This window comes from Oryzias latipes, chromosome 14, assembly GCF_053564925.1.
Source record: "Oryzias latipes strain Hd-rR chromosome 14, Olatipes_Hd-rR_3.1".
Classification (NCBI taxonomy): domain Eukaryota; kingdom Metazoa; phylum Chordata; class Actinopteri; order Beloniformes; family Adrianichthyidae; genus Oryzias; species Oryzias latipes.
Genome location: NC_136250.1, coordinates 21,934,496 through 21,958,530, shown reverse-complemented (window position 1 = coordinate 21,958,530; position 24,035 = coordinate 21,934,496). Strand labels below are relative to the sequence as shown.

At 39.5% G+C, this 24,035-nt stretch overlaps 1 protein-coding gene across 2 annotated transcripts; it reads right to left on the bottom strand.

The window, feature by feature from the left end:
• Positions 1 to 3,212: 3,212 nt before the first annotated feature.
• On the bottom strand, positions 3,213 to 22,015 carry LOC101169802 (flotillin-2a). Of its 2 annotated transcripts, none has more exons than XM_023962285.2 (11): positions 21,604 to 22,015; positions 19,720 to 19,801; positions 14,126 to 14,216; positions 11,465 to 11,588; positions 11,173 to 11,291; positions 10,961 to 11,074; positions 8,453 to 8,572; positions 8,162 to 8,376; positions 7,640 to 7,823; positions 5,756 to 5,905; positions 3,213 to 5,465 (listed from the first exon to the last, which is right to left on the bottom strand). In XM_023962285.2, exons 1-11 carry the CDS (start codon positions 21,650 to 21,652, stop codon positions 5,415 to 5,417), a joined length of 1,299 nt encoding a protein of 432 aa, XP_023818053.1. In that variant the 5' UTR covers positions 21,653 to 22,015; the 3' UTR covers positions 3,213 to 5,414. The 2 variants fall into 2 exon arrangements, with proteins under 2 accessions (XP_023818053.1, XP_023818054.1); XM_023962286.2 differs by lacking the exon at positions 14,126 to 14,216 and adding an exon at positions 14,729 to 14,819 and having other exon boundaries at positions 21,604 to 21,875.
• Between the last annotated feature and the right edge of the window lie 2,020 nt (positions 22,016 to 24,035).

Below are 24,035 nucleotides of genomic sequence, written 5' to 3'. Positions count from 1 at the left end.
AAAATAAAACAGACTACATATAAAATTAATTGCTTTAAATGTATTGAATTTTTAATTTGGTAAATCAATAATGGGAAAAATTTATTTTTAGGCCCAGCCTTTGTCAAAACCACAGGATTAGATAAATAAACTCTGAAGGAGAATCAAACCAAGCTGATCCTAAAGATGCTCAGATGATGTCAGATTAATATGTGCTATTCTAGGCAATTTAACATTGGGAGTTGGTCATCTGAACCTTTTTTCTTCACTGATTTGTGATCTTCACTGGTGTCCATGGATTACTTGAAATTTTTCCACCTTTATCCACCTTTGTCCTGGTAGGAATAACATGTCGATGTAAGGGGGGAGGTCATTGAAGATAACACAAGGGTTAAACGTTGGTCGAAATGCTGCATGAGACACAACTTTGTGTGACTTTTTTAACGGCAAATCCACTCAAAAACGAGTCAAAACCCGTGAACGTGTAAAAACATAAACATACTTTTGTTGGATTATTATGAACTAGTTGAGTGGTTTTCGCAGTTTATCAGTTTGATAGGATCAAGTGCTGCGGTTTACGGGACAGAGACGCATCCCAGGACTTTTTCAGGTCCCAGCTCATCTGAATCTTGTAAAAACTCAATCATCTGATTCATAAAGGCGGTCTTTGTGGAATGTTCCGGATCAGAAAGCGTTTGCAGTGAATCAATGCTGGATTTTATGGTCAGTCGTCAGCGTTATCCACATTTCTGATCCGTCAACTCAGTCCCTGCCAGAAGCTGTTGGGTCTGGTAGGAACTTGGCGGTTGCCATAGTGACGTGCTACCTGGACAGGGTGTGGGGTCTAGCTGGGGGTGTAAGGGGTTGTCCTGGCTGCACAGATAAAGGCGGAGGCAGGACTATCGGGGCGGTGTGCTTCGCCTGCAGCTGCTTTATCTACAGCAGCTCTTCCTGCAACTTCTCACATGATAACCCCTTCAAAGAAGAAGAAGCAAACTGTTTAGAAAGTTTGCCCTCAACTCGTCAAACAACTGATGGACTTTATAGGACTAGAAGCTTAAATCCGCTCCACCCTCCTCTCTCTTAGAAAACATCCTTATTCTGCTGAAAGGAAAAGGCAGATCTTGGAAAAAAGACAGACTCATATAAATTAGACAGTACACCCCTTCTGATGAAAAATTGAAAGCATCTGTTGATGGATCGGGATCTCCTAAAGCACACACGGTTTGGGACGTGAAACTTTCATGAGCCCATTTGAAGCACTCAGTTGCAGATGTCAGAGGTCACAGCAGCCAGGTTCTCCCAAACGCTGCGGGACCGTCGGAGGCTCCTCCTGAAAAACCGTCCCAGAAAACTCCAAGTCCCTCCTCAGAAGGTGTCAGAGGAACACAGCAGTGTGGTGTTTATTTTAGGAACTTTTCGTTTCTGTGTGTCTGAAGCAATGGCCTGACAAGTTTACAATGATGCCCTCAAAAATTCAAAAAGGAAAAACAGAGTGTTCGCAAATGTCTGCACCAAAATAAACATACGTGGCTAGAGAACAGGACTAGACAATGTAAACTACATTTCAGGGGGAGGAAAGGATCACAAATGTCAGATATTTAGTGCTTTATTAATGCACAAAACTTAAGTTTAAAACTATTATAAAACCTGTTTGCATGTGATTCTTATTAATGGCGCTATTTCTTACCAAAAAGATCAATAAAGGTTCATCTAAAATGTTCAAAAATGATTTTTGTCCTTTATGCAACTTAATCGGTTGAAACTTTTTTCCTTAGTTCACTTGAATGTAATTGTTCATGCTTATGGTTGAAAGAAAAAAGAATTTGTCACTAATTATGAAAGTTGTCCCACTAAAAAGTATTAATGTCCATCCATTTACAGCAGAGGAAATCATGTTTGATTCCACGCTGGTTGGTTTGCCCACTTCAAAATTACATTAAGTCTGTCGTCGTATTGGTTGGTTCATTTGAACAGTGAGAGACAGAAGACTCCACTGTAAGGAATTTATATACATATGTTTGCATTTCACTGAGGGTAATGAGTATTTGAACCTTCTTGCCGGAAAGACGCAATACTGTGGCAAGTTGATGAGCAGGTTTCTGCACATATCAGGTGGATGTTTTTGATCACTCATCTTTCCAAGTGATTTCTAAATCATTCAGATTTGGTGGCTGTTGGTTAGCAACTCAGAGCATGGCTCCATCCATCCTCCCATCCACACGATAAAGTAGCCCAGTGCAGAAAAATACCCCACAGCATGAAGTTTCCACCTCCGTGCTGAGTGGGGATGGTGTTTTTGGGATCACAGGCAGCATTTCTCTTCCTCCAAACTGGTTGAGCTGACGTCAAAGAGCTCCATGTTGGTCTAATCTGAACATAGCTCCTTCTCACAATCATTGAAGGTGTTCATTGGTAAACTTCAGGGGGTCTGCACATGTGCCTTCTTAAGCAGGACGACTTTGCGAGCTCTGCAAGATGTTGAACCACTGCAGAGTAAAGAATTCCCAATGGTTTTCTTGGTGACTGTGGTTCCAGCTGCTCTGGGATCATCAACTAACTCCTGCAGTGTTGTTTTAGGACGATTTCTATCTGTTCTCATGATCATGGAAACCCGGCCAGGTCAGATCTGGTTTGGAGTCCCAGTCCTAAAGGTGGATCGATGGTCTTGTTCTGTATTTTGTCCCAATTGCACCAACAGTTGTGACCTTAACCTCCAGCTTCTTGCTGATCGTTTTGTTGTCCATTCTGGTCTTGAGCAGGTCTACAGTCTTCTCCCTTAAATCCACTGAAAGCTTTTCCATAGTGGAGAGTTTGGACTCTGACTGATGGACTGCTTCTGTGGACAGGTGTCTTTTCTACAGGTTATAGGTCGATTAGGATAGGTTAACTGGTCTGTTTGAACCAGAACTCTTAGGGAATCAAATATTTATTTCCCTCAATGAAATAAGTGGGTTTCTTGATTTTCTTTGTCTCACTGTTCAAATGAACCTACCATTAGGAGGACAACAGACTGTCCATTTATTTTTTAGGTGGGCAAACCTACAAAAATCAGCAAGGGATTAAATACTTATTTCCTCCACTTTAAGGACTTTACTGTAAAAAAAAAAAAAAGAAATTCAGGAAATCACATTTTACACTTTTTCCTCTAATTACCTTTTTCCCCCCCTTTTCTGAATGCTGAAAGAAAAATGAGGAATTTGGCTGGAATGACATCTCCCAGAGGCTGACAGTTGGTGATATATGTCATTTATTAGAGGGTGGTGCAGAATACACAGAACACCATGACCACATGCTGAAACAGACATGCTGGTTCATGTCTCCAGAATTGAGGGTTACATGAGAAGAAAAACCAAAGTCCCAACAAGACGTCAGACAGACATTTCAACAACAGAAGGATGCATATGAAAGTTAAGGCATAGGTGTAATATGTTTGGTCATTTTTCTTACATGCTACAAGAAGAATAGAAGTTGCCGCTATTCTGATTATCCAAAGGTTCTCTCGAGCAAAAAGGCGACGGCAAAAAAACAAAAACAAGAAGGTAAGAAGCTGCAGAGATATCTTGAAGCGTACAACCCCTTAAATAATTGTATATAAAAATGTATAATCCCATAAGTGTTTGCAAGGCGGGACGACCTGAAGCACATAGAACATAAGGAGAACTCTTACTGAACATTCAGAACTGAAATAACGCTGTTTGGCTGGAATGGACCACATTCTTGAAAAAGGGAGTCAGGAAAACGCGTTTATGTACAACTGTCACTTTGGTCGGTGAAAATGCACAACTTTTAAATTTCTTAAACAACAAATAAAAGTTTTCTGTACATATTTCCCAAAACAAATGCTAATAGTTGAAACGGAGAAGGTAGTTTGTGTGTGAGCTTTCAGCAGCAACAATTCAAATGCAACACTTTTTCCCTAAAAACTAAAAGGAAGAGTCTTGATTGTGATAATCTTGTGAGTTCAGTCCTGATATGGTGTAACCATCACTTAAAGACAAACAACGTGGTAACATCTATTAATGGAGGATCTCTGTTGGTTTGAATGGAACGTTCCTGATCGACTGTACAAAAAAAAAAAAACATCCCATCACAGTTAAAGGAAGGTCGTGTTGGCTGGCTAAAAACAAGTCCGGATTGTTTTTTTTCTTTTTTTAAATGATAAGAAAAATGGCCTGGCTAATTAAAAAAAAAAAAAAAAGCTACATGTAAAAAGCAAGTCAACAGTTTTCAATCAGCTGGTCAGGAGAGAAAAAAGGAGGGAGATTCATTTGTTTTATAATCTCATCAAAATGCTGAAGAAACTCTGCCCTCTAGTGGTCAAAGTATGCCAGGTCAATTCATTTGTTGCTTCTGATTTCTACAAAATAGCCTTTATTTTTCTAAAATAGTGGTTTATCCGTATTTTACTAAAAGTGCTGTGTAGAAATGAAACCTTAAAGGCTTTGTTTGCAACATGCTTGTTTTCCCAACGATCATCTGAAATCCCAGGAAACGCTTTTCTCCCAACATAACATAACATAGATCCAACATCCACTATTTCAATGTGTAAGAAACAAAAAAAAAAACCAGGACAATCGAGGGGCAGAACAAGGTTTGAAGTGAGACCCCGAGAGTCCAACAAGGTGGAGCTGAAGCGCCATCAGGGTCTCTGTTAAGGCTGCATATGGCTTTGTGTTTGCGTTATGCTGTTCAACACAAAAGAGCCGAGTCAACACTAATGTTAGTATAAGCAGATCTACTGAGAGCAAGCAGGGAATTGAAACCAACCAACTAAATAAAGCTTTGAGCACTTGAGTGGTTAATAGGCACTGCACTTCAGAACGAGAAGACGGGTAACAAGACAGTTTACTGTGAGGTAAGAATATCTTACAAGAAGTGCTTCAAATATTTCTACTTTGATAAACTATAAAACTTTTTTTAATCACACGGATGTCTATAAAGATTTAGAGACACAGAACTTCACCTACAGTCTGAAAGCAAGGAGGAAAGAGGCCCGGGGAGCTTCAGCCGGCCTCGCTGAGCCTCCAGAAACAAACAGCAAGGAGTTTCTTCCTGCACACCCAACGCAAAACGGCTTCCTCCAGAGTCCGAGAGGAAGCCAAAAGTTTCTCCGTCTAATGAGTCTTCCACATTTCTGCATTCTTTCTCCCTAACAACCGTTAAACTGGCCTTCGGATGACCTGTACAGCTCAACAATATCATAGTACAATAGGAGAAACTTCACCACACAGAAACTAAACACTAGTGGCCTTTATTTTCCCTGAAGAAAATAAAAACTTCCTAAAACAATTTAAAAAAAAAATCACTTAGTGTGAAATTTTTCTTGTCAAATGCAGCTGCATAAGGGGTCTTTTACTAAAAAAAAAAAAAAAAAAAAAAACATATCTTCATGACTGAGGCAGATAAACAGTACAATGTCAAACAGATCTTCATCAGATGGCTTCTTGGCATTGTTGGCCGGTGATCTTCTGGAGCAGAGGGATCTGTGGGGTCAGAGGACAGATGGGTCGCTGGGTTTCAAAAAGCAGGAAGGATTTTCAAATTTACAAAAAGAAAATATTTGTGCTGGGTTTTTTTTACGCCAAATGATCTGAGTGTGACTTCAGCGCCCCCTGGTGGACGAACACAGCGATGCTAACAGATTTACACTGAAGTAGTTCCAAGAAACTAAAGTTGTTTTTAGTGTTTTTTTATCTGACTAAATAATCATTCAAAAATATTTGTGCTAAAATCAGAAAGTTTAGGATGCCATGAGGACCAGAAGGACTCTCACCTTCATCAGATCGACCCCGGTGAGGGCGTTGACAGAAACGGGCAGCTCAGCCAGGAGGCGGTTGACCTCTCCAGTGACGCGGCTGCCATCTCCACTCAGGATGACGATTTCATTCGTCTTGGAAAGGGGAGCGGCCACCTTACCAGCAATCTTTAGACAAGGAAAAAAAAAAGAGTCAAACATCCTTATTTTTAAACAAAAACAAAAACAGTTGGGGCCTTTTTTCTCCCAGGGATAACCTGATCAGGTATTTTTGGCCCTCATTGGACCCAAAGTCAATTGATTTTAGGCATCTGCTGACACGGAGTCCCGATCCAATACTTTGGTAACCCATAAAAAAAGAAAACTATTTATAACCAGATCCAGGGTCCCTCTGTTATCAATTCCTTTTTATCATTTAACTCTAAATCTCTTGTGAAGTAGCTTGAACAACCGTAAAAATAATGCAGCTATAATCTAGGACAAATAGTTCATCAACAAGTAAAAATAGGTGAAACGTCTAGTGACTGTAGCTCTAGGGTCTTTAGAACTATTGAGCATTTTTGATCAGATGTGATTCATACCTTAGATTATTTTTAAATGATTGTAGCATGAATGTGATGATGAGTTTTCATGACTAGCTCTGGTCAATGAAACCATTTCTTAGTTTTGGTTGTTTTTGACAAATACTGGATTCTTTTTGGGTCTTTTTCCCTCATTCCCAGAGTTTGAACTTTGTAGACGGTCCCTTGGAAATCATCTCACTCCTGTCTCTTTGTTTAATTCTCATTGAAAGTAATTAAAAAATATATATATGTATTTTTTAAATATATATAAAATATATTATATATATTTATATATATGAATATATATTAGGGCTGCACGATATGAGGAAAACTCGCGATATGCGATATTGGTAATTAATATTGCGATAACGATATAAATTGCGGTATATAAACAAATAGCAAAAAAAACCAAAAAAATCATATCCATTTCACTGCAACAAATTATTCCAACTGACCCTTGTCGACGTAGGAGGCAAACATCAAACATAAAAGGGCTCATCTGATTGATCAAAAACGTAAACGGGTCCTTCTGATTGGTTAAATGCATAAAGGGATTTATTTCATTTGTTCAGTATTTCAAGCTGCCATTAGTTTGTTTTAGCACATTTAAGGTAATCATTTATTGCGATTTGTGCCGTCTTTTGCGGTATGCATATTGCACAGCTTGATGTCGCGATAACGATAAATTTGCGGTATATTGTGCAGGCCTAATATATATATATATATATTTAATGGCTTTGTTGTTTGCATTAAAACCAACCAATGGAGACATTTGCTGTTTTAAATGTTTAATAAAAGAGTTATTGATACTGGAAGTGGGAATCTGTGAATATCTTGCTAACTTTACTAAACTGTTGTTGTGCGTCTCCTGCACAAACTGGTTCCGCGTTCGGCTGCGTTTTACAACAAAAAATGTTGTGATCCGTTCATGATATGCAGTATTCTAGTAGAGTATTTATCTTTAATAATAGACTTAATAATAAACCGCTGATTATAAGAATGAGAATACAATAAATATCAGATCCCAAATCGGAATACTTCCTTCGATTCCATCTCTATTTTCTACTTGATCCCAAATTAAACCAAATGTGAAGAGAGTGTTAGAAGAATCCAGAGGCTCTGCTGCTTCATACGTTCAAAGCAGGTAAAGGTCAGAAATGTGATTCTATTCTAGTAAATCCTGCTGTTGTGCAGCTAGAACAGGAGACCACTCAGTCACTCTTCTCCTTCTTGTGTTTATGCCGTTTCCGTCAGAGTAAAAAAGGCTTTAGGAAGAAGCTCCACTAACAGTTTTTGTCACCTTTAACAAGATCAAAGTGGAATGAGAGCATAGACAGACCTTGGGTAAGGCCTCAAGGACCAGAGCCGTCTTGGCAGCTTCCCCGTATTGTTGGTAAGCCTCAGCTTTCAGCCTCATCTTCTCGGCCTCCGCCTTCCCCACGGCTTCAATGGAGGTGGCCTCGGCCTCACCGATGCAGCGGATCTTCTCCGCCTCTGCCTGAGCCGTCAGCACTTTCTTCATCCTGAGACAAGGAGCCAGAACATCAGGCCTGGCGCTTATAACTGGATTTTATTTATTTAATTTTGTTTTTTAAACAGAAATAAAGTTCAACATGTCTGTCCTTATAACAGTGTGAAAGGTCATTTAAAAGTTCAGTTTTGCATAAATGATCAAAAATGTTCTCTTCCACTTTACCGTTAAAGTGGAAGAGAAACTCCTGTTGCAGCAGTTTCTTTAGTTTCAGAAGCTTCTGTCAATAAACTAACAAAATCAACTAGGAATGCTACTATTTGCTGAAATCTGTGCCTGATAAACAGCGGAGTGCTTTGTGTTAGTCTGCAGAAGGATCTCAAGACTCACTTCTGGCCCTCAGCCAGCTGCTGCATTTTGTAGGCCTCGGCCTCAGCGGGTCTTTTCACCGTGGCGATGAGCTCTTTCTCTGTGCGGTCGATCTCCTTCTCTTCAATTGTGATCTGTTTTTTCCTCTGCACCACCTCAATTTCAATCTCCTCCAGGCGGATCTTCTGCTGCTCCTTCGCCGCCTGCAGCTCATAGGCCAGCTGAGCCTCTGCTTTCTGAAAACCAGGAGACGCTTTCGTACATTCAGGCAGATTTTCTCATGTGTGGAATCCAGTGGAGTCAACAGGATACCTTTGTGTTCACTTCTTGATTGAAGGAGGCTTTCTGCATTTCCAGCTCTCTTTTGGAGTCTGCCATCTTTGTGTCGGCAACGAACTTCACATCCATCATTTCCTTTTTGCACTCGGCTTCCTAAAAGACGCCAAAATGAATGTGGACGCAGTTAAGAACTGTTTCGATGATGAGTTATTGACAGCAAACATAAAATATTCATAATAAAAACCCTAAGGTGCTTAGTAACTGGTTTATTTGAAAGCTTTTTAGGCAAAATATTTATTTTTAGCAAATTGTAGACTTCTACAAGGAAGACGTTTTCATCTCTCGCCTGGGCTTCAGAATTTGCAGTTCCCTTGTTTAGCGTGGAAGTTACGTTCCAAGTAGCCATCTTTAATTTTTACAATTATTATGTTATAATTTCTAAATATTTGTTGTGTTTTTTGCATTTATTGGCCAAGGGTGCGACTTATATGTGGTTTTTGATTCTTTATTATATATTTTTGGCTCCTGCTACTTATATTCTGGAGTAACTTCACAGTTCTTATCGTGACAGTTAACTTCTTTAAACTTTATATGCCCATAACCAGTTTTGAACATCGGGAAACACATTTTTTCATTTTGACGTTGGTCCGGTCGAGGCGTGCTGCAAGGCGGTAAAAGCTGCTTCAATGAGCCGGCATTCATCCGATCACATTTTAGTGAGTTGCTGTGTCTCATGGTTGTGGTGTTTTGGCGTCATTTTGAGAGAATTCTGTTAAAGAACTACAAGGTAGCTTTTGGGATGATGCCTTTCAGGCGCAAGCTGACAGAAAGAGACACAGAAAAGCGTGTTAGAAGTGTTTTCAGCCGTGTTAAAATAAACATTCTAACAAGCAAACAGTTGGACCCTATTTTCTGTTTGATAACATGACAATCGTTGCTCTATATCTGTTCACAGCAACTCTCTGTTTACGGCCACGGTGGCCGTTTTTATCAGTTATTCCACTCAGGGGATGGATTGTATTCAGACTGAAAATGTGTTCAGGACTATCAGGGAAAACGAACTCTGGTTCACTTAAAGGGAACTAAATGTGTCCAGTCTGAATACACCTCAAGATCAATCACACCGAATTCAATACAGTTAAGGTCAGAACAAAAACCCACATTCCTGCACTGTAGTCCTCGCCTGTGGAACAGCAGCAGAACTTCTTCCACTGTGGGGGGTTTTAAGAAAAAACTTAAATCTCATCTTTCTAGTTTTAAGTGGATTTTAAATTTTCTCATTTTTTGATTTGTTTTCATAATAACAATGGATTGGATTCATCTGCAGTCCCGACACTCAAAGCGCTTACAATGTGTCCATTACTCATTCACAGGAAAAGGCCGTTTTCAATACAGTTGATGAGAAGTATTTTTAGGGCATCAAAAAGAAGTTTGTGAGTTTAAGGACCCTGTTGTTCAATTATTTAAAAAACAAAATAAAAACATGTTCATTCTGACCAAAAAGATTAATTAAAAGACCCAATCTGATCATTTTTGGACTTATTATAGAAGTGCTCCCAGTGGTCTTTTAATTATAATTATGCTGTTTTTGGCCTAAATTCCAAAAAAATCAGTGTCCTTTTCTAGGACATGGTTTCAGCAGAGCGACAGTAGTTCATTAGAAAATTCACCTCTGAGTTGTTGGTGGGACCGTTGGGTTAGAGCAGGGAGCTCGTGGCCCCTCCCAGAATATTTTCTACTCAACAAATATGATCTTTTTCAAACGGCCTTTTCTGCTATGAATCAGAATGGAGCGGGGAACTCGTGGCTCACTCACTGTAGGCTGTATGTCACACCTACAATTTGTATAAAGAAATACTCAGAAATGCAAACTTAAGCTTACTTTTCTTTCTATATATCCTCCATCGTGAGAAAAATGCTACAAGAACACGTTAAAAACACCCAAAACACCATTTTCATTGGAGTGGGTCTTTAAGTTTGATTTACTTGATTATTAAGGTTTTCATTAAGCTCATTAGCCTGCTTTTCACATCCCGTCCACCCAGAACAATTTAAAGTTTCAATATACAGACTGGAGAGGAATTTATTTTGAAAAATCTGTCAGCTCACGGATAATCCCTCACATAATAAAGCAAATACAGTTTTTTCTATTGCTCCTTGTTAGTGTGATGGTGATGCTAAATTATTCTAAATAGAATCAGCATAAATTCCTAATTTACTGTTTCCTCACAGCAGAGCCAAGCCTTATTTACTTTTACAAAAAGTATTCATTGTGTGTGTGGTCAAGGATGTATGGGGGGCAGGGGTTAAGGGTGGGTAGGGTTTAATTTTCTAATTCTTTGTGTCTGGTCTTGTTTTTATTTGTAAAGTGCTTCAAGCTACCCAAAGCAGGAGAGGGCTTTTTCTATCCATAAAGCTTGATTTGATTTGAAATAGGGTGCTTTTGGAGTCTGAGGATACTGCCAAGCGCCCTCACGGGGAAGTGTCTCTCTCAGGATGAGATCAGATGGTTGCAGGTCTCCTTCTGGATGCTCCTCTTACCCTGATCCCAGCATCCCTCTCTGCCTCTGCCACTCCGATGTCAGCATCTCGCTGAACGGCGGCTGTCTGCGTTTTACCCAGAGAGCTCAGGTACTCCACTTTGTCATAAACATCCTGTCCAAGAGGGAGAACGGCATTAAAATTAAAATACTAGTACTTGAAAAGGAGAAGGAAAAAAAAACATCTAAATGGGGGAGAGATAGATTTGACACCTTGATGGTGAAGCTGAGGATCTCGATGCCCATCCGTCCAACATCTGGAGCAGCCACCTCTCGCACCAGAGAGGCAAATTTATCTCTGTCTTGGTAAATCTGCTCGACTGTGAGGGTGCCTGAAAGGGAGTGAGTGGTTAGTACTCTGCACAGACTTACCAACAAGGACACCAACAAAAGTGAAAAAGTGAAAAAACGCACAACCAACCGGCGTGCACTTTCTGTTCTACTTGATGCAAATGACAGCAGAACAAAGGATGAAAATGAAAAGAAGTTTTGGGACACTACCTACCAAGGATGGCGCGCAGGTGACCCTCCAGGGTCTGCAGGATGACGCTCTTGATCTCCACCACAGACTTTCCAAGGAACTGTTCACAGGCGTAGCCCAACAGTTCCCGCTCCGTCATCACCTTCACCTGGCACCAGCATGGACACACATCGTCAGCTGAGGTCAGGCGCACATGAAAACACCACACACTAGCACCGGCGCCGTCCCCCAACAAAAGCTCATCAGTCATCCCCGCTCACTGTTGCCTCATGGTCGTTTCATTATTGAACAGCTGACTCCACAGACGAGACGGAACAACATCACAAACATCTTAATCAGTGTTATTGTGACATGGATGCATAAATGTTGTCATTTTACTTTATATTTACTGTCAGTAGAATAAATCTGCAGACTAGCAGGTGCTCAAACTGGGAGGGCTTCTCGCCTCCATATTCGTTTGCATGTGTCATTTCAGTGGAGGGCGCTAAAACTTTGTGGTGAAAACTATATCACTAGATGAGGGGCCAGTGCTGTGCATCACCACAAACACCTTAGAGGCAGAACATAATTCAACTCCACGATTATGGATCTTGATCAAATATAGCAGATACAGTGTTAAGATCTGGCAAACACATCGGTGACTACATTCAGCCCTCAGTTCTGTTCAAAGGCTTCAAAGAAAAACCCAATCAAGTCATGTACATGGAATAACAATCATTTAGTGATCTAAATCAGAACACAGATTCACAGTTGGAGCTGGTACATGTAAGATTTTATCTTTATTTTTAAAAAGAAAAGAGAAAAGGACAGTGAGCTGGGTCCTTAGGTGAGAGGTCAACACATGGTTTTGTTTTCAACATGCACGCCAACCGGAAATGAGTGGGAGGGGGGCACAAAGTCAGGGGAAATTGTTATCATTCAACACAAACACTGTCTGAAAAACTGAGAAGGCTGCAAACTATTCACTACAACCACAGACGGAGGCCAGCTCAGACAAACAGCAGGGACAGACGTTCATGGCAACTGCTGTTCTTTTTAGCACCCCCCCCCCCCCCCCCCCCTTCGTGTCTCCTTCAAAATAGAAAAGAAAGTAAGAAATTAAAGGTTTTTTCATATTGGGCGTTTAAACAGACCACTATCAGCTGAGCTGCCAACAAACAGACGAGTTCCACAGAAAAACGGAGGTTCATTTGGGTTTTTGGACCTCAGCTTCTCCAAACATGGACTGGTCCTTGGTTACTAATTCTGACTGTATAGGACAACTGGACTGAGTCAGTGTGACGTCACCCACAGTCAACGACTTTCATCCTGGTTCTGTTAAACGTTTCAAAATGTAGGACCTAAGACCATGTGCTTTTATCGAGATATCTGATTGGTCAGTGTCTAACACGAATAACTTGTACTGCAGAAAAGACTTCATGAAAAAAAAATGGGATTAGCAAGAACATATAACTAAGTAATAGCTGTTTATTTCTCTATAGCAGTCTATTGGAGCCTGCGCGTACTTCCTGTTTGGAACGAAAACAGGAAGGAGTCATCCAGTCCAGTTCTCATATTAAGTCAGGGGTTACAAATACTCTGGTTTTCTTACAGAGGATCAGTCCCCCACCCACCCCTTCAAGCCTTAACATGTATGTCTCATTAACGGGGGGGGGGGGGGGGGGGGGGGGGGGGGGCAGACTTTCTATGTCCCCTATTTGATTGGTTGGACTGGTCATGCGAGGGGCACGATGGGCCTCCCAGAATAAAGCAAAAGGAGTTCTTCAGCTTCAGACACTGGGTTCTTTGTCAACACACAGGAGACAGAGGCTGTGGACAAAATGATGAAGCACAGGAACATGCAAAGGAAAACAGATGGAGCAAAAAAAGATCAAAAAACAGTAACAAGTCCTCAAAGAGACAAGCTTTGTGAAAAATACCTCTACTACAGTCTGTCAACAAGGACATGTTTCTAAAAGCAGTCGATGCAGGCTTTAATTAAATGGAAACGTCTGCTTCAGCATTGTTTAACCTTTCTATAAATGTATTCAGATGGATTAACTGTACTATATAATATAATAGCCCGCTTTAAAATATTTCCTGGTGTTTTTTCCACACGTTTTGGAGTCTTGTGTGATAAAGTTATGATAAATAGGTTTGGTTTGTGTCAACAACATAATTATGTTCAATATAAGTTAATAAGACTTTAGACTTGACTTGGACTTGCAAAAAAAAAGACTTGTGAGCATCACTGCAGTACTCCAACATATTGTTGTGGTTCATTGGGTTTATGTATAGTCACAGTGCATGAAGCAGACGCGTTTCGCTTCGTCTGTAGCACAAAGTCAAGTCCCCATAGAACGTGGCAATGAATTTTAATTTGCTTTGATCTAATTTCAGTATTTGGAAAGGGTTTTAAGGTTGAACATAGTCCATGTCAGGGTTAAAGAATACTGGAGCGTCACAAAGACTTGCATCGTTTTGTACAAACAGTGTACGCATGTAAAATGACGTACTTAAAAAAACTTCAGGCTGGTGCATTCTGCCCAGATATGAGAAGATATCATGCAAACAATAATGTGCTTTCAAAACGTAGTAAAAGAAAGGTTGACTCTGCGGGATCATAACCAGATGCCAGAAGATGGAGGAAGGGTCGGGGGTTATTTGAGTCTGAACTGGCATTCCTAGGAAAGTGTGGTGATTTACCTGAGCCACCCCTGTGACAGTTATAGCTACACCTTCCGCTGTCTCTACATCCTCACACTTGGGCTGCAGGGTCATTATCTCAAGCGTTATCCTGTGAAGAGTGTGGAAAAATATAAAACAAAAAGTGACATGTTTGCAGGGAGAGAAAATGAGGGGAAGGAACAGAACACAAGGTAAAACAAAAAGGAGAATAAATAAATCAAGACAAAGTGAAACCATTCACCCAAGGACTCCAGATCACTAGAAACAGAGCAATGTTAAAGGCTACTAAATGTCCAGAATCCTTCGGATACATGTGGGACTTTAAAAGCCAACTCACTGCCCTTAGGACCCTTTAGATCCACATTTCTGGTCCTTTTGTGCAAATTTACTCAAAGTCCCAGCTTAAGAAAACCTTCAGAGCAGAGCTGAATGAGAAAAGCAGAGTGACACATGCCTGTCTTTGACTGCAGAGGAAGAATTAGAAAGCATACAGGATGGGAGCACACATAGTCACTGTTAGTGTATTAGTTGCACCATTGTCTGTTGTCTTCTTGGCTTTGAGCACCGGCCACTGCTGATTTTTTGTTTCGTTTATTTCTTATTTTTCTGAATGTGCATTACCTGAGCCACCCCTGTTACGGCCAGGGGAACACCCTCCGAGGTTTCGATATTCTCACAGCGACAGAGGATGGTCATAACCTCCAGAGACATTCTATGCAGGCAGCGGGAATAGCAAAGGCAAAACAGTAAGTTGGACAACAGCTGTTAGGAATGTCAGCAACCCACAGCCAGAAGAAAAGGGAAGAGAAAGATAGCAAAAGAAGACACCCGAGCTTCTGCCTAACCGGTTTCATCACCAGAGCTTGCTGTGTGTTTGATGTGCTACTGAGAAAGCCTGACTCTGTAGCTACACGTCGGTCACAGTTTTTGAAAATGAATCCTCTGGATTTTTCTATAAATACACTTGTACAAAGATTACAAAGGAGTGTGCATTCAAATAACTAAATCTGAGTGTTAAAACAAGTTGAGATTGGCTGGGTTTTTTTTCTGAGACAGCTTTTCAAAGCTGATGACAGAGACGCCATTGCTCTTTCTTTGTAAACATGAAGTCGAATGAAGCTTAGTGGTTGCTTGATGGAGACAGGCAGCAGCTTGAGTGACTCTGTTTTAGGAGCTCCACATCCCTTACTTTCCTTGAGAGCTCGATCAATGAGTCCGGCCTGCACATTAGGATGATTACTGCGTCATAAACAGGAAACCACACTCCCTCCCTACTGCAGCTGGACAGAGCATGTGCTTGTGCATGCAGAGTTTTTAGTAAAGATGGTCTTTATACTATGTCGTCTACAGAGCAGTGATAACCAACCTCTGGGCCAGTCTGTGGGTCTCTTGGTACTGACCCGCAGAGGAGAAAAAAAAGCATAACTTGGATTTTTTATGCATTTATTTATCATCTGATTCTGAATGAATGCATAGTTTGTGAAAATGCTGGATTCTTTCCCTCACATCCGTCTATGACTTACTCTTAATGCATGTCTACATGCTTGCCTCGGTCATGTGACTTAAAATCCCACTTCGATCAAGTGTTCCCAATGTCCGATTAATTATGATTATGCCGTTTTTACCCCAAATCCCCAAATTTGTGCCATTTTCTATGACAGTTTCTACAGAGTGGTAGGAGTTCATTAAAAATTTGGCTCACTCTGCTCTTTGTTTAACAAAGGTTAAACAAAGAATTTCTCAGAAATGCAATGTTAAGCCTAATTTTCTTTACATATGTCCTCCATCATCAGAAAAATGGCAAACCTTAATTTACCAAAAATAAAACCAGAAATCCTTATGGGAAATATGGATTTATTGCATCAATTATTCAAACACACCAAGCCCACTCTGCATGATATGCAACAACTGACTCTCTAATATTGGGATTATAATGCTAATAAAGTTGCAAATACGTAATTCAATATTCTTACAATTATAAAATATTTAATTATTATTATGTAATTTGGTGCATTTCGGCAACACTTTGAAAGTTGGACGATGCTGAAGTTGGAATTTTTTGCCTCTGCTTTTACGGTTCAGGATAAAGTCATGGGAAAATATAATACATCTGAATGGGTCTCACAAAAAATCTAGTTTAAGAAGAATATTTTAAGCAGCTGCAGATGTTTTATAGAGGATGAGGAATCATTTTAAAAAAGTTTCTGATTTGTAAACAAGACCATTAGGATTTTTCCTGTTAAATAGTACTCTATGTTTAAAATAAATACACAATAAGTCGAGATTTATTTTTACTTTTAAAAAGTCGTTTTACCCTGAAGGATTATCTGAGGCTGAATTTAGTTGTTCCAGTGCTTAAATGGCATTCTATTCTAATTTGACTTAAATGAATTTTCACAAATCAGATATGACTTTTGCAAATCAACCATTTTTTAATCAACATTTTACTGTCTGTAATATATCTACAAAACAGATTTTCCTGAAACTAGAAGTTAACAAAAATAGGATGCCAACTCCAGTCTGATAGAGGACAGTCAATGAAAATACTGTCTGACACTGGGGTTGGGGATGGGGTTCGTGTGGCCTAAAAAAAAGGTTGGGGACCACTGCTCTAGATGGAGCATAGCATAGCAGTGAATATGATTTTCAATAAAAGCAGAAAGGGCAAAACCTTGAAAGTCTATCTAAGGGTTAGTAAAATGAAATGTGTTATTTTGATCCCGCTTTAGATTCCCAATCAACTTGTGACTAATGAGATTACAGCGTTCCCCCGCTTATTCGCGGTTTCACGAATTTGCAGATTTTTTTTACAGTCACATGACTCCTCCGGTTCATCACAAAGACTCAACTCAAGACGCTTGTATGAGACTTTTGCGTCTGAAAATATTTCACAGCTGGCTCCACCGGCGAGAAGAGGATGGCCTCTCTCATGTAACTGATGAAGGAGGAAGCACGGGCTCCTGGTTGTAAGGCGCAGAGTGACACTCCTAATGAGCGATATAAAGTAGGCTACGGTACAGTCTTTTGCCCTGAATACAATTCTTCGGCCGCGGCGGTGGGGGTCTCCGTATTTGCCGATTCTGCGTATTTGCAGGTGTTTCTAACTACCGCGAATACGGGGGAATAATGTAGTACAACGAAGAAGGAATTCAACCGCTAACACAGGCTAGGATCAATACCAGCAAAGAACAAAGATATTAGAAAATCAGAGAGGCAGGCGAACAAACAAGGCATTTAAAACCAGGACTTAAAGAAACAACACACTCACATTAAATGTCTCTGGCTAGAAAACAAATGGTGAAAATGGGAAAACTTCCCACACACTTTAGTTGAATTCATTGATGTTTATAATCAATCAGACATGAAAAAGAGTGACTAAAAGCTGATAATAAGCCAACCAGTCTGCATGGAATTGTAGACAGAACACTGCGTCCCAATTGAAAGGCTTATGAGGCTATATACATTATATACATCAGCCTGAGCCGAAATTCTGCTTTACATTGGATTTATTCACATAGGTTCTGTTTCCTAATTGGTACCAGATGGAATTAAACACATATAGTATAATTTGGATAAAAAACTGTTTAGCATTGAAAGTCAGCAAAGAGAAGCTACTGGTTTCCAGTAGTTGGCCGTAGCTTTTCTTGAATAAGCATAGACGACTATTGGTTTACTTAGATGATCGCTTATTAGAGCAGCAAAAACGCAAACAAAGTCTGCTATGTTTACACATTGGATAACAAATAGAACAAATAGAAAAAGATTTAATTTTGCCCCCCCCCCCCCATCCCATCATATTTAGTGTATTCATCAGTCACATGTACACCTTAGAAAATAAAACATAAATTAACCCCCTCATTCCTTACATTTATTTCCAAATATATGTAAGATATTTTTCAATCAAAGTAATGCTAAATTAAGCGAGTACTAGATTTGATGTTACGCTGCCAAAGAGCGCCATACATCATGAAGGGGTTAATTAAAACAAGTAATTTACTTTACTTTAAAGTGATTCCTTATGCTTTTATAAAAGGAAAGGACAATTGTTCTGTTGGTTTTTAATGCAACCATGTCAGATTCTACAAAAACAAATCTGTCTCTGCTTATTTTATTATGTGATAAATAATCACAAGGGTTATCAAGCCAAATTGGTTTTGACTGAAAACATAAACCATGATTCAATACTTAATCAAATTGTGCTAAATCCTGAATTAGGTTGCAAATTAGAGGAGATAAACTGAGATGGATCTGTATTTTAGCAATGACATCCAGTTCTGTTAGTCGTGTTACAAAGGACTTTTCAACTGTTCCAAACTGGTTAGTTCCACAAAAACCAAGGATCCACAGTATATGCAGCTACTTCATGAAAGCAACAGCAAAACAAGATCCTTTTGTTTACAGATGCTTTTTTTTCTTACAAGTGTACAGCATTTTCTGATTACATACCCTAGGTTGAAATGTTTATTTTTGTTCTAAGGATTTTTATCTAACACATAACTTTGTTCCTGAGAACTGGGGAACATTTAAGTATATAAAATATTCAATAATCTAAAGTAGAACATAAAGTTTTACATTCTCTTCTGAAAAGAATGTTATATTATTCTGGGTTTTTTGTAAAGCTGGATTAAACAACCTGTCAAGATCATAACAAATAACATGAAGAACATTTTTTTAAAGCCCAAAGCTAAAAACATGTCAGATATAACAGATGCTGCATGCTAAATATTTAAAAAGATTTCAACAAAATTAAAAAAAGATGTGAAATATTGCCTTGACTGTCCCATAGTTTGGTTTTACTTTTAGCTCAACTTCAAGTCTTATGGAGAATGTTCCTGAAGCTATGCAGTTGTAAGTCCTGCGTGTTTATGTATATTAAAGTAGAGTTCCAGTAAAAGTGTTGCTTTTAATATATACACTGCTCAAAAAAAATAAAGGGAACACCTAGACTCAATGTTACTCAAACAGTACTGACGGTTTGGCAGTGGGTCAGTAATGGTTTGGGGTGGCATTTCTTTGGTACAGAGAGTAGATTCTCAGACCCTTGTGAGACTGTATGCCGGTGTGATTGGCCCTGGGTTCCTCCTAATGTTGCTGGAACGTGTCAGCAGTTTCTGCTAGACAAAGCGATTGATGCAATAAACTGGCCCGCCCATTCTCCAGGCCTGAATCAAATTGAGCACATCTGGGACATCATGTCCCGGTTCATCCACCAATGCCAGGTTGCACCACAGACTGTCCAGTAGTGGGCGGGGGGAGATACCCCAGGTGACCACCCTCCACCTCATCAGAAGCATACCCAGGTGTTGCAGGGAAGTCATACAGGCATGTGGAGGCCACACACACTACTAAGCCTTATTTGACTTGTTTCAAAGACATTACATTCAAGTTGGATCAGCCTGTAGAGTGTTTTTCCACTTGAATTGTCTATGAATCCACATACAGGAATAAAGCATTTCAAAAGAATATTTCATTCATTCTGCTTTAGGGTGTGTTTTGTAGAGATCCCTTTATTTTTGTGAGCAGTGTCGTTAAAGTTGGAGCCTTCTTGAAAATGACCTGCCTGAGAGTAAGACCACACTTTAACAAGTGGCTTGAAGCCAAACAGATCTTACCTTTGTATGTCAGAGATGAGCCACCACGCCCAAGCCCAGCCTCCCACGACATACGTTTTTTCATCTGAGCCACAGCAGCCACCTAAGCATCAACACACTTAATGTCAGAGAGTCCATGCAACACCAAATCTTTTACAAAGGATGTAATGATAAGCAAAGACAGATCCACTCCAGCGACAAATGCAGAAGTCTTTAAAAATGATTCATCAGTTATCTCCTTGTACATTCTTTAACCACGTTTTTTTTTTTTTTTTGCTGATGATCATGTGCTGTTTAGTCACCAAAGAAACTCCACACCACTCTCATTTTAAACTCACTGCGGTTGGCTTTTCCCTGCTGCCTTTGATCCTTCAACACATTGAACCTGCACTTCTGTTTCGATGCAAACTTTTTGCTCCGTGTGGTTTAGACACCAGTTGTGATTTGACAGTTTGATGCGTGCATCCCCCCCCCCCGGACATTCTCACTTCTTTAGAAAGCAACTTACTGAGCAACAAAGGAGAGGAATGTTGAAATTTGAGACTTTAGAGACTACAGATCTACTGATGATTGGCCCTTCTACTTGTGCCGAAACATGCCCTATCCTTTTCTTAGTCTGAATTTGACTTGTGTACTCCAGAGGCTTTTATGTCACATTCTCAGCTGTCACATGTTAAGTGACATGGAGGGGGAGGGAGGCCTTCAGACTATCTTTACAGAACAAAAATCACTCAACACAAATGCTAACCTTATAACATATTAAGAACAAACTTATTTTAGTTTGAAGAAAAATAATCCGATGAAAACTTAGTCCAAAAGTTTTGTAAAAGTGCAAAAAAAAAAAAAAAAATCCAGAAAAACTGAATGATACCTTCCCATACAAACTATAGGCACCTATTGCAGAATGTATAGGTGGGGAAATAAAAAGTAAAAAAAGAAATAAAAAAGAAAACACTGCTTTTGCCTTAAGGACATGGAATCAACAGAAAAAACCTGTGATTTGTATGTTTTAGAACTTTTAAAAAGCTTATTACTTTTGTTTACAGAAACATGCCTGAATTAACTCTCCCTATGATGTTAGAGCACTGTGGCAACAGCTCATTTTCTGGGCATTGTGGCATTAAGGTTATGAATTTTGGTAAAAGTCTGTTACATATTCAGTGTTATATCATGAGGAGACATTTGAGTTTGAAAAGACATTTTTACGCATACCTACAATGTTTATTCGTATGGGTTGTCTGGTGCACAAGAAACCTGAACTGATGGCTGCAAACAAACAGTGCAGTGAGTCTTTTCACGACTCAGCCCAGGACACGCCACGGACACTCCCCTGCTAATTCAATTTACTCCTGTGGCAAAGCACCACCATATTGATGCTCAACAGGACCAACATTTAAAAACGAAAAATTAAAACAAGCTTTTTCATTAACAATAACTCTGTATCACAAAAGCCTAAATCAAAATTACCATTTCATTTTTACTAACCAAGAGTGGCACATTCCAAACCGGAGCAAATAAATAGAACCTAATCTGCATTTCAGATTTCAACAGTCTTAAACTGTTTTTAGAGAGCATTAAATCAGTAAAGAAATACGATATAATACTAAATAAATGTAGGTTTTACCGAGATGTTGTCCCTTTCAGTTGAATTAGATCGTCGTTTGTTTGCTGACCTGACGGTGTAAATGATTATAACGTATTTTTGCTGCAATGATACACGTATTGCTAGCTTCTGTTTGGTCAAAAACACAATAATAGTCATATTTCTGGAAGAGGAAAAAGATTTGAGTGAGTACGTGATGTGGAATCCGTATGTCGTTTCAGATGTATCCGTGTTTACACTCCTAGGAGGGTAGATCGCCGAGAAGAAGAAGAACACAACGTCCAAACAAACCCTAAGCTCACCTGAAACTACAAGGGCTTCGTTCGGTCCCACGGTGTGGCAATTTCCCATTATATCAACGGAAGAGTGTGTTCAAAACATAAAAAAAACTTATTTCTTTCACAGACTTCTCCGTTTTAAGTAAGGTTTTACTCCTCACGCCCCTCTCATCGACAGATTCTTTCCTCTCCTTTTTTTCTCCAAAATGGAGCGTGGTGACGGCTGAAAAACATACGGCTCACCACCGGGAGAGAGAACTTCCGTTTATTCTTTTCAAATTAAAACCAATCACCTGAATGTGCTGTGACCAAATTGACCATTTATGTGTTTTATTTTGAAAAGTTAAAAGGTTTGCTTCCTCTAGCGGCGCTGCGCTCCTTGACTCCCTTAATGGCCACTCCTCTGCTCGAGCCTTTCCATTTCCCGACTTCTCCAGCTCAAAATTTAACATAATGATAAAGAGGGCGTGGTAGTTCAACATTTTTCACCAACGAAGAAAGGAAATGACATTTCATTTCTCAAAAGCCCACACTTTAGGATTTGTTTTACATGATATTTGTTCAATGCATTAGGAGTAAGGCATACAGCACCGTTTAGTTTTAAAATTAAAGGCGGTGTAGGGACCATAACCGTTTGGCCTGGGACCTCCGTTCGGGGTCCTTTCGACTGAAGGTAACGTCACACTACGGTAATCCTACTTGGACAAACTACGTAGCGTCAGGATCTGCTCGGGCTCTACAAATGTTCATTTCACATTCCCTTTTACCTAAGGTTATTTTCCCTCATGAATTGTGTCCGACAATATTCTTTGTAATTTTTTAAAGACATGTTGCCACAATCCGCTTGTTATTCCAGTTTAAGTTCAGCCGTGGCTAAAAATGTTGTCAGCACGGCTAAATCTAAATGTTGATCTTCCGGATCCGTTCTGCCATAAAGCACTGGGCGCACGGATTGAAAAAAACTATAAGCGAACATGCATTCAATAATAATCATAACACTACTAAAGGCACGTTAAGAAGACAATCTCGCTCTATGTCGGAGCTCTGTGTGTTTACAACAGACTTCAGTAGTATCGTAATATGTCCAGACCAATCCCTGTCGGACCAACGTACAGCCAATCACATAATGTGACGTCAGCATCAGTCCCAGGACCCCGAACGGAAGTTCCAGGCCGAACCGTTATGGTACCTACACCGGCTGCTCAGAAAGTAGTCTGACCTTCATCGTCCTCACACAGGATCCAGCTGAAATGGCCCATGAGGAGACAAATGTAATGTTCAGTCAAAAAAAGTTGCACTTTTGTCAGATTTGGCCAATTTTTCAAATATAAATAATATAAATGCTACATTTATATTATCTAAAGATCAGATTTTACTATTACCAAATGTACATTGTGACACTTAAAAACATGTTAATTTCAAAAATAAGTATAAATGTAGATGATAATGAAATTAAAAAAAATGCTACATATAAATCAAAATGTAATATCTAAATATTTATTCATTCATCCATCTATTCATTCATTCATCTTCTAAACCCGTTTTGTCCATGTCAGGAGCCTAACCTGGTCACTTGTAAATGTGTATTTAATGTTGATCTAATGCTAAATTGAAATCTTAAATCTAAACATTAAATCTAAACAAATGAAATATGTACAGAACCTTTAAAAACTCAGCCACGTCTACATAGATATACTGCATGAAAAGCAGGGGACTTACTTACTAGAGTGCTATTAAGCAAAGCAAAAGATATGTATCAGGTTTATCATGTCTTTTTCTCTCTAGTTGTCCCTAAATATCAGTGATCTGATTTGGATAAAGTTCTATTTAATTTCATATGAAAATGGAAATAACTTTTTTATACCCATGAACAGAAGGGTGTCTAGATGTTTTGAATTTTACTGTCTTTAATCTAAATAATTAGAACAATTTATGTATCATTTTCCCAAATAATCTATTTGATGAAATAGGAGGTAGATTTCTTAAATGACAGCAACACATTTGCTGTCATTTAAGTGTGCAAAACACAATGAAATGTCCAAGAATCTTTTCCTGACTTGCTGCCTGAATTTTGTGGCAACACCTGCCTTCTTCTTCTTCCTGACCTTCAGTGGGGCGCCATCAGTGAACAGACTGACATCACGTGACCAGTTCACTCCAACATTGTCCAGCAAAGTAACTCGAGAGCTGACTATGTAATCAACTGTTGTGTCCATCAAGAAACTCCGCTGTGACGGTCTCTTTAACACTTCTAATAAATATCCACAAGTATATAAATCTTTGATATCGGTGCTTTCATGAACAGCGACCGAAAATACAATAAATGACTGGATTCTTTCATTTGGCTGCCCAAGTCTTCTCAGAGATGTTGTATCTGCAATCGTAATCCTTGACAGACTCATGTTGGCAAAGGTCAACTGCTTTTTGGGGTACAACCCTTCTGTAGCCTTCAGCAT

Bases quoted from the DNA above. Each gene is read 5' to 3' on its own strand.
- LOC101169802 (XM_023962285.2), bottom strand. From the start codon at position 21,652: ATGGGAAATTGCCACACCGTGGGACCGAACGAAGCCCTTGTAGTTTCA. The intron at 8,377-8,452 runs GTATCCTGTTGA...CCTGGTTTTCAG, and splicing joins ATCAAGAAGTGAACACAAAG to AAAGCAGAGGCTCAGCTGGC. The intron at 7,824-8,161 runs GTGAGTCTTGAG...TCCTTGTCTCAG, and splicing joins CAGCTGGCTGAGGGCCAGAA to GATGAAGAAAGTGCTGACGG.